This window comes from Xiphophorus hellerii, chromosome 5, assembly GCF_003331165.1.
Source record: "Xiphophorus hellerii strain 12219 chromosome 5, Xiphophorus_hellerii-4.1, whole genome shotgun sequence".
NCBI classification, from domain to species: Eukaryota; Metazoa; Chordata; class Actinopteri; order Cyprinodontiformes; family Poeciliidae; genus Xiphophorus; species Xiphophorus hellerii.
The window spans coordinates 10,840,926-10,851,559 of record NC_045676.1 but is presented as its reverse complement, the minus strand read 5'-3'; the positions used below and the strand labels follow the sequence as shown (position 1 = coordinate 10,851,559).

Below are 10,634 nucleotides of genomic sequence, written 5' to 3'. Positions count from 1 at the left end.
GTTTTTTTTTTTATGTGGGCCTACCTTTCTCTCATTCAGTGATCACTGCCCCTCATGCCCGAAAACCTCTCATCGAACACACACTCGCACGCAACCACCACCCCCTCCTTCAGGAAGCTTGTTGGCCATCAATGAGACAGCACTAACTGTAGCCCTTTTCCTGGCCACTTGATAGAGCCACAGCTGAACCTCGGCCCGCAGCTTTTCGCTTTCCTCCTCCTTGCTGAACCCCATCTTTAACCACATCCCACATCCATCCTGACCTTTTTCAACCTCAACCGCACAGCCAAAACTGCCGCTCTCATAAATCTATGAGCCTGCTGTGCGAAAGCACCCGTGGAGCAGAAAGCTTTATGCGTGTTTTCTGAAAATTGCAATTAAATCTTGATGGTGTTCATATGTTACAATAAACTTAGAAACACAAGGACACATTGCCTGTGTTAAAAAAGAAAATCTATATGTCATTTAATCAAACAGTTGTTGCTTTTAGCAGTCAAATCTCACCGAGATTTCGGTTTACGGAACTTTTTTTTATTTGGAGGCCGAATGTTCCTTGAACTGAGCACAGCAAAAACATTTGGATGTGTTGAGAAATAGTGCTGACTGTGAGTCGTCTTCGGAGAGCAATAAGAGGATGTCAAATAAGGAACAGCAGAGTAAAACACACTTTATTATTGTCTGGTAGAAGTGTGTCACAACTTCAGGGTGGAACCATGGACCCGCTTCTTTGCAACAAGGACAGGAGGAACATTAACATAGCAAATTGTGAGGCATGCCATGAGCTTTTCTGCTGGTGCGATGAAGATTGTAACTGTACACGTAAACATCTAAGATTCAGACGGGAACAAAATACATTTATGCAAGACATTTTTGAGAGTTAAAGCCATGTTTGCCATATTTTCTCAAAATAAATTAATTCCGAAAGAGGCAAGAAGTTACTGGAATCTATGTTGCCATTTCTTGATGTAAGGTGGCAGTTCCTTGCAAAAGTATTCTAACATTTTCACAGCCTCAACTGTCCATGCATTTTAATGTAGCATCCTAAGGTAGAACATTGCAAAGTATTGCACTTGTGAAGAGGAGGAATAATGATTTTCAAAGTATTCTATGAATAAAACATTCTGAAAAATGTAGCATGCAATCTATGCATCCTTTGTGAGAAAGTAGTTTCTTTAACTATCTTTTACTGCAGGCTCAGCCCCAGTCGGGAATCTTTTACAGCCTCTAATAAGTTTTCTTCTAGGATTAAGTTGTTTAGCTGAATTTATCTTCCCATCAACTCTAACCAGGTCCCTGCTGAAGGAAAAAAAAAAAAAATCCCCACAGCGTGATGGTGACACCACCATGTTTTGTCATGTGTGTGTTCAAGGTGCTTTACTTCTCCACAACTTTCTCCTTGACACGTTTGCTGTATTCCTGGGTCTTCATGATGCTGTTTGTTCACTAACAAACATCTGAGTAACAGTTGCATTCATGTTGACTTCTGAAGGCAGAACATTGGACTGTATTTTATTCAAGGATATGAGAGATAAAGAGTCTGAATGCAAATATTATGCTACACTTTTGAAAATTTTATGACAAAAACGTTTTGAAACCACGTGCTATGTTTCTTCAACTTCTCAGTTATGCACTGCTTCTTGTTGATTTGTAATGACTCCCCATAAAACACACTGGTGTTCATGGTTTGAATGCGATGCTATATGAAATAGGGATATGTTTACTTTTGCAGTGAACTATAGCTTGCTCCACATTATTGGGTTGCAATATATTTTGATTGTTCTGTTAAATTTCATGGCTAAACTTTCCGCTAAGCAAAGGTTTATTTCATGCTCAACACTTCAAAATCAATGTTTGCACAAAAACACAGGCTATTAAAAGTATGAAATACCACCAATATGGACATTTTATTCACACTACTTAGAAGCAGATTTTCAAAAACTGGATAATCAAAGGGAAGCAAATTCTATTATTCTTGGCAGCTCCTGGTTTGTTACATGTTGTATTTTCCTTTCTATACTTCTTTTAAAGTCACAGCTCATCATTTGTAGCAGCAACCATCCTAATCTGACCTTTAACTTTTCCCAGAATGTCATGCGTTACCAAAGAGGTCTTAGCCCCAAAGCTCTCCTCACTGTCCGTGTCTCCATAGCAGCTGGACGTTGCTGGAGAGTTCATCAATGCAATGACTGAGTCAGCTGAGTCTCTGTGGGCTGACGCCACAGCAGCGGGACGGGCTGCTGCGGGCGATGTGTCCCTCTGAAACAGAGTCCTCTGACTGTTACCGTCCAACCCAGCAGCCCTGCTGTCGTCCTCTGCTCGGTCCTCAGCGGAGTTCCTGCTCTTGTCCTGAGCCTGGTCGTTGAGCAGTGTGACCAGGAAGTTGATGTACTTCACGGCCAGACGCAGGATTTCGTTCTTGCTGAGCTTCTTGTCGGGCGGGTGCGTGGGAATCAGTTTTCTGAGCTCAGAAAAAGCGCCGTTCACGTTCTGCTGCCGCCAGCGCTCGCGACTGTTGGTGAACACCCGGCGGGCAAGTTTCTGAGGAGGGCCTGGCAGAAACACATAAAGGCCACATTAGTTAACAAGACATTGCATGCGTTGGTTATTATTCATTAACAGGCACAATGAACAACCAAAATGTTAAAAGCACAATGAGTTTGTGTGTCCTGCTTGTTAAATTTCCCACTCCAAATAAATGGTAGATTTCTGTGCTAATGCAGTTTGACCAAATTGTAGTGACTCCACAAATATTTTTGCTAATGATAACCATAGATAAAAGAAAAAAACAATGCATTTAAAATCCAGTTTTCTTTAGATTCAGACTAAAAATCTCATAATTGTGCAATTTTCTAGCAGTTAGTGCTTCAAATGCAGGAAATACTGAAAAGCATTCTTTATATTTTTGTCTACATAACTGCTAAATCATTCATAAGCTAAATTTGTAACTACTTGCTGTCAAAGTGTTTTATGTTTAAAAATACTTTTATACTTTTTTTAACTGGTATTGAGTAGTACAAGAAAACACCCTCAAATTTTAAGTCTTTCCATTAATTATCCAATGCTTTCCTAACTGAGTTATTCATCAGAATATAAGTCTTATATTTAAGTCCAGGACTTAATGATACATGCATCATTCATGCACTTACTAATATTGAGGTAACATTACTGTTTTTTTTTTTGTTTGTTTTTTCCTTTACAAATTAAGGCGCTTGCTTTCTGATACTGAAAACAACAGAAATGTGAATGTGAATACTTGCTTAAAAGTTATTTTGAGAAACTAGTTTAACTTAACAAATGAACGCATATTCTAATTTATTGAATATGACTGTAAATGAGCATTTCTCCATGCTTATCACTATTTTATTTTCACTTCAATAATAAGAAATGCAGAGCATTTTCTGATATTATTACTGCAATATTTAAACTAAAAGCAAAAGATTAGATTAGGTTGTAAAACTAGATCAAATGAAGCCTTCCTTCTTCTTCAATTTTTCATGCACCATACACATTTTTTTCCATTTAAGTTGAAGCTTAAGATACTTTGAAATCATGGATATTAAAAAGTATCTTTAACTAAAGTCACTTTCTGTAGATATTCAACAGGATTAATATTAAAAGGATATTATATTTCATTTCCTTTGTAACTTAAGGACCAGGTTCTCACATATGTGCAGTGGAAGTAATTTCTGAAAAAATGCAAATAACTATTTCCAAATCTTTACTGAAACTCACATTCGTTGATCTCCATCTCAAAATGAGAGGAGGGCCTCCTCTTAATGCGGATGTTGTTGTTGACACCATAGCTTCCCCCTGAGGGTCCCAGGTAGGAACTAAGAAATTAAAACACACATTAAACAATAAGCAACATAAATTATATGCAGCAGAGGTAAAAAGAAAAAAATCAACACTTGGGATTTCCCACCACCTATAATTTTAGATGCTGCTACATAAAGAGAGAGTTTAGTGAAGAGGCATTAATGAGGGTTTAATTATTTTGATGGCATTTATTAATCCATGATTTTTCTTCTGCATGTTCAACTATTTAAACTAATAAAAAGAGTGGCAACTGCCTTATTCCCATACTAATTAGGACAGGCACAGAATAGTCCACAGTGAAAAATAATCTACTTTCTTACTTTGTCGGCAGCAAAATTGAGGAAATCGTCCATTGTGGAACAGAAACTAACGTAACAGGAGAGCTTGTAAACTGAAGACTTCGCGAGAATGACCAAACAGCTGCCCCAGTACAAGTTGAAGAGATGTGCTGTGCTGCCTTTTCTCTGTGCAGTTCAGGCTCCTATCAATCACAGCGGGAAACTGTGAAATCCCAGGAGTTTGAGTTTTATGTAGAACAGAAACTTGGCATTGTTACTGAGCGTGTTTATCATCAAAGCTTACATCTCAGGAAGTTACTCTCAACTAGGGTTCGTAATGTTGTGTTGGCAGTCTTTCTAAATTGTCTTTTTGTGTGTTATTATTGAAGGTGTATTTATAAATGCATAATTTACAAGTTGTAGCAGCTTTCAGAGTTTCAGGTTTGATTTATCTGTATTAAAACATCCTGGCTCTATCATTCATTTGTGTACTTTCTGATAATCTTACCAGATTATCAGAAAGAGGCTAATTTGCTATACAATTTGTAGTAGACAAAAGAGATAAACACAAAATATATTATCACTTTGAAATGTTATTACCTTCTTAAGCATCTAAATAATTTCAGATGAAACACCTGGAACTTGTTTTAAAGGTAGTACAGCTTGCAAAAGTAGAGAAAATAGAAAAGTGGCAAAAGTGATGCATGTATTTTTCCTACTTTTTAATAAGAATCTGGAAAATGTGCAGATTTGCGCTGAGCTTCCATCACTCTGATACTCCTAACTGAAGTAGAGTAAGTGAATTAGTGAGGCCACCTGTTTTAAAATTACTGTTAGTGTGAATCCAGCTGTTCTGAGAAGGCATCGGAGGTTTGTTGAAGATTATTACAGCACCACGATGAAGAAACAGAGCAGACAAGTTGAAGTTGTTGAGAGCTTTTAAAGTGGCGTTCAGTTATAAAACAATATTCCAGACTTGAACGTCTCTCGGAGCTCTATTTAATCCATCAGGCTGCTGTCAGTCATGCACTCTACAAATCGGCTCTTTATGGGGAAGTGGAAAGAATAAAGCCATTGTTGAAAGAAAGCCATGCAGGGGAGGCAACAAACGTGTGGAAGAACGTGTTCTGCTTGATGAGACCAAAATAGAATTTTTCGGCCAACATGCAAAAAATGGTATGCATGTGTGTGTGTGTATCGGAAAACTAATACTGCACATTGACCTGAACACCCCATCCTACTGTGGAACGAGGTGTTGGTCTCAGAGACATTGAGTTTTTGTAAAACTAACAACCCACCTGGTAAATGTGTGTTACTCTTTTTCATAACTGTCGACTATATGATGTGGTGATGATGTTTTTATGCACGTTGAAATACACCGATAACTGCTTCACAAGTAAATTTGATTGATTAATTGATCATGCTGTGATGATGAAAGCAATAATATTTTAAATGTTTTTATGCTAGAATCATTCCGTCCAGACTATCTCTGTCTAATTGGACTGATGTTGAACTCTCTGGAAGTGGAAGACCAACTCTGATGTACAATGTGCTGAATCTGAGGTGATAATGAGGCAAAAAAAAAGTTGGGAGTGACATACAGTACATAAATGCAAAAGTCAAATCTCACCTGGTGAGGAACGGGTGTGTAGGGAGATACTGCTGAGCCAGGAGGGGCCCAGAAGGACCAGCGGAAGGGCCTCCAGGACTTCCAGATAATCCTGATGCTCCAGGACTGATCATGGTCAAACAGGTCTGCTGGCTGCGCCGAATGTCCCTGCGGGGTCCGTGGATGAGGCTGGGAATTGGGTGGAGGGCAGTCAAAGGGGTGTTGGGGAGAGGCAGAGGGGGCTTGCTGTGACCAAGGCTGATGACTGGAATGTGTGGAGGAAGAGGAGACAGTGAGGATGATGAGGGGACAGCTGAGGTGGAAGTTGCAGGCGGAAGGGGGCACGGAGATGTCTTGGCTGGAGCAGGGAGGAGTGGCGGTGGGGAAGAAAGAGTCGGGGAGCCGTCTGTGGATGCAGGAGCATTAGAGGCAATGGTTTTTGATCCCTCAAGTTTTCCCATCTCGTCATCTTGCTCCGTCTCCCTGACAGCAGACTCAGGTGGTTCGTATGCACCTGTTTGGTGACTGGTTAACACTGTTGTTAGGATGATGGGAGATCGAATCGCGGCTGGAGTAGAGATGTTCATATGTTCTTTTAGTTCAGCTTTATTTATGGGTTTTGGGCTTCTGGTGGGATCCGAGGACGTTGAAGGACTGTGCAGCTCCACGGATACAGAGGACTGTGAAGAAGTAGAAGACGAGGGAGAGGAAGAGGAGGTGGGACGAAGGAGGTCAGGTGGGGAGGCAGGTGGAGCAGAGTGTTTCAGTTTTTCCATCATGGTGCTAATGTCTTTGGAATAAAGAATCGCTTATCAACCTTGTTCTTCTTTCAGAAAGTGTGCCTCTTCATCACATTTGAGATAAACTAATTGTTTCATGTTCATCAATAAGAGTCTGTAAAGGTGACTTCTTGTTCTAACTCTAATTCCTCTGATTTTTTTCAGGTTTTGTTAATCTGTTAAAGGTAGCGTTTCCTCTAATCAACCTGAAGCCCATCCGATCTGATTTGTGTTCCAATGTCAGCAAGATGCTCTTTTGTGTCTTAGATGTTGTAGCTTCTTGTGACTGATGACTTCCTGGTCACTCGGAGGTAACAAATGCATTGCAGTCCTCACAGTGCTGAACGAAGGACTCGAGCCTTTACAACTGGATCCGGCGAAGACGTACAGCAGAGTTTGATCTAAATTTAATGTGCGTGTCTGCAATTTTCTTACAGTACATCCTGAGTGGCAAAGTTTATGTTCTCAACAAATCCCCAGTGACTGCTTTTCTTAAGTCTGTTCAGTTGTCTGTAGCGGGTGTGCGTGTGTGTGTGTGTGTTGTCTGAGGATGTGACTCAAAATCTCTGGAAGGATTCGAAATGGCCCAGATCCTTGAAGATTGGACTGGTATCAAAGAATCTGCCAAACAAAAGAAAGAATTAAAAAAACGTTAAGATGCACTATTCATATGCTTGAAAGGTCAGTTCTTTCTTTGCTGTTACTAAAACTGTCTTCGAAATCACTTTGTTTTTCCTATCATGCTGCAGCGTTGATTGTGGTGAAGTTTTTTTTTTTGCTGAATACTGAGGAAAATAGTTGTTCTACTATAAGGAGAAACAGTCATTCCTTCCACTCCACCCCTGCAGTGCAAAATACTTCTAATGTTCAGGTTTTGCAATAGCAATTGTTCCTGTTTTGTCTTTTCTGGTCATCGTGACTTTAGTTCTGAACAGTTCCGTCTTTCTCTGAGTTGTCTAGGGACGACTCCTGCAAGTGAATTCAAATGAAATCTCTTTACAGCGCCGTTAAATTTAAACATCATGCAAAAAATATATTAGTTAAAACGAGCTTGATGGAAGCTGCACATACAGAGCTCTGATAATAATCTCCCTTGACTGTAAATAGTCGAGACCGAGTTGCTCTCATCATTTAGCTTGTTTTGTATTGCAACTCAGCAGAACACTATTAAAATTAATTCTTCTTTTTAGTGTTGTATATTTTTCTTTTACTTTCTTTTTTAAATTTTTATTATTAACATTTGTTTATTGTCTATAATAAATATTAATTTTGGAATGATGCTTAGGGAAAAAATTAAAAACAATGCAACTTTTAAATAAAAAAAAATATTTTTTAAGAAAAAAAGTCAAGATCTTTTTAACAACAGAAATTCTCTTATAAACCAAAAATATTTTCATTGGAACAATATTTCACTGGAAGTCTTTTTGAATGTCCCACTTGCACCATATGGTGCGCTGAACACAACTTAATATTTCAAACTGCAGACTATTTCAATTCTGACTACAAATCTAAAATGTAAAAGGTAGCCAAAGCAATGTGATTACTCACTGACACATGGTGTGTGGTTCCTCGTCTGCCTGTCATGCAAAATCCGTCAGAGTCGAAATGATCTGTGAAGGAGCATGTTGAATGTGCGCAGCACTTAAACGCCGTCTCCCTCCTCCCGCTGCTCAGCCGCACTCCATGCAATCCTGTCAGCGTCCGCCTGTCAGTGTCTGAAGTCAGAACTGGAGCCAAACTGTCTGACATTACTCAAAAATGCCTTCCTACTGATGTGAATCCCCTTCAGAACTATAAATGATATACAAGTGTTAATGTTGTAAAGTAACAGCTGAAGAGAAACAGACTTAACCTGAGGTCTCAGCTGAAGCATAAATAATTTTTTTTTGACAAAGATGAATTCAAAGCATGAAGATTGACAGCTCTGGTCTCTCCTTCCCCCACTTTCTGTCCCTGTGTCACCCTCACCTATCTGTCTTTCGCCGTTCTGTCTATCCCAATCCCACTTCTTCGCCAAAAAGACACAATAATTTAGTTGGTTGCCAGAGTTCTGGTACTGGCAAAGGAGAGGTGGGAGAGCGAGGAGAGGGGGGAGAGAAAGGGAGCCATGTTGCAAGGAGAGTTTTCCGCTCCCTGCTGGACAAGAGGATGTGCTAGTACAATGTGGTGGCTGCTGATAAGAGCCTCAAAAGCTGCCTGTGGTCTACAGATAAGGAACCACCACTCCTCCTGTACCCCCCACCCCCAACACCAGTGCACACACACACACACCCACACACGCCCACACACACACACACACACCTACCCATGCACAAGCACGCCTACATGCATGTATGCACACAAACACGGTGCTGGACTGGTCAGTCCCAGACTTTGGAAGGAGTTGGGCTGTTCAAGCATGTGCTGTATGTGCCATTGCACTGACATCACATTATAGTAAATAGAGACTGTAATGTTCGAAACATTCAAACTTGGGAAAATAGTTATGAAAAGTTCATCTGGATGTGTGAACAAGACCAAAATGCAACATATCTCTTATTTATTCTGAAGGCTATTCTTTAGGGGAAAACTTTTTGTTGTGAAATAATTATACATATTCATTTCAAATCAGAAACCAAATGCTAGTTAAAATAAATCAAATGGAGAAAAGGATTTTATTTATTTATTACTTTTTTCTTTTTACAAAAATGTGGCTTTGAGCCATTGGGGTTATCCTCTACTGCATCCAGAGATTTAACCTTTGTGTTATTCTTCCTTATAAAATAGATCAGCTTCTGCTGTGGTGTTTAGTCGGTTTCTACTGTGTGTATTAATGCATATTAAGGTATATTTGGAGTCTGAACTATTAAAATGGGAAGTTGTAAATGTTTTTACAGGAGGGCTCAGGTACTGATGGATTTTAGCTATTTGTGGATGGTTGTTGTCCAAATAGTGCAGTGTACTTTGTACACAGCCAAATTAAATACATTGAAGGTTATGGATATAACACAACAGACTGAAAAAAAATAGATGTTAATTATTTGCAAGGCGATTGACCTACAGATTAAATGTCAAGTTGAGCTCCATTGAATTGGGACAAATATACCCAAATATGGCACATTTACTTAATATAAGCATTACTTATATTAAATAAATCCTGAAAAAAATACCTGTTAAAGGCAAAATCCTATATTTACAACTGGTTTACATGAACACTGGTGTTCACTGGTGTTTCTTTTTTGGTGCCTTGGTGTTTCTATGACATCAGACCACACACCCGTATCACTAATGACCAATACTTGAATCATCATCACAGTAACTTTCCGTGCCGACAGCTCTGAACTTCCTTCCTCCGATCTATCCCAGAACCTCTCTCCTCGGTGCCGACCCGTTCCAGTTCTCCCCTTCCCAATCTGTCGCTCGCCGCCACCCTCAGGGTCAATGCTGCTTTCACGTTCCCCCAGTCATTTCCTTCTCAGACACATTGAGCACAAACATTATAGTGCCTTTACAGTTACCTGACCTTGAAGGTCATGGGAATGAGCACAGTTTAAAGAGCAATAAATCCCTCAGAACCCTCATCATCATCAACATCATTGTTTTCTTCTTTTTATCTTTTGTCATTGTTGACATCTTTGCCATCATCATCATCATCATCATTATAAACAATGGTGACTGTGTCTGAATTAGAGTGTAGACAGTGTCTTTACTGGCTGTTACACTTTTGTGCGTCCAACAGCTGTGGTTCTGGTTGATCAATCCATTTGAAAAGAAAAACGTTTTAGTGGCACTGATGCGCCTGCAGATGCAACAAGAATTTGCCTGTAACATATAAAAAGCTCCCCGAGGGACAAAAACAAATCCTTGGGGATTAGACTTCCTGCCCAGTACTCCCTGTGAAGTATTGGACTGGTAAAACTGAAAATATACATAACTAATTTGTTAAAGACAAAGCTGTTGCTCATGTTTCTGGGTCGCTGGTTGTTTCACAGTGAGGTTTGTAGTTTTTAAATTTTGCCTCAATACTACCAAATCTAAAGGTTAAAACAAAATGTCATGAGCTAGAAATGGCAAAAAGTGACCAACTAAATTTTAACTACTAGATATTCAAGAAATTTGCTAATTCTTCTTTCAAGTACTAACGAAACCTTGTAAAAGCTAATCAGTTTGCAA

The 10,634-nt window shown here is 39.5% G+C and overlaps 1 protein-coding gene across 1 annotated transcript; it reads right to left on the bottom strand.

Annotated features, from left to right (window-relative positions):
- Positions 1 to 642: 642 nt before the first annotated feature.
- lyl1 (LYL1 basic helix-loop-helix family member) lies at positions 643 to 8,615 on the bottom strand. Its single transcript, XM_032562643.1, has 4 exons — positions 8,031 to 8,615; positions 5,725 to 7,103; positions 3,733 to 3,830; positions 643 to 2,549 (listed from the first exon to the last, which is right to left on the bottom strand). The coding sequence occupies exons 2-4, from the start codon at positions 6,480 to 6,482 to the stop codon at positions 2,029 to 2,031; spliced, it is 1,377 nt and encodes a 458-aa protein (XP_032418534.1). The 5' UTR covers positions 6,483 to 7,103; positions 8,031 to 8,615; the 3' UTR covers positions 643 to 2,028.
- Between the last annotated feature and the right edge of the window lie 2,019 nt (positions 8,616 to 10,634).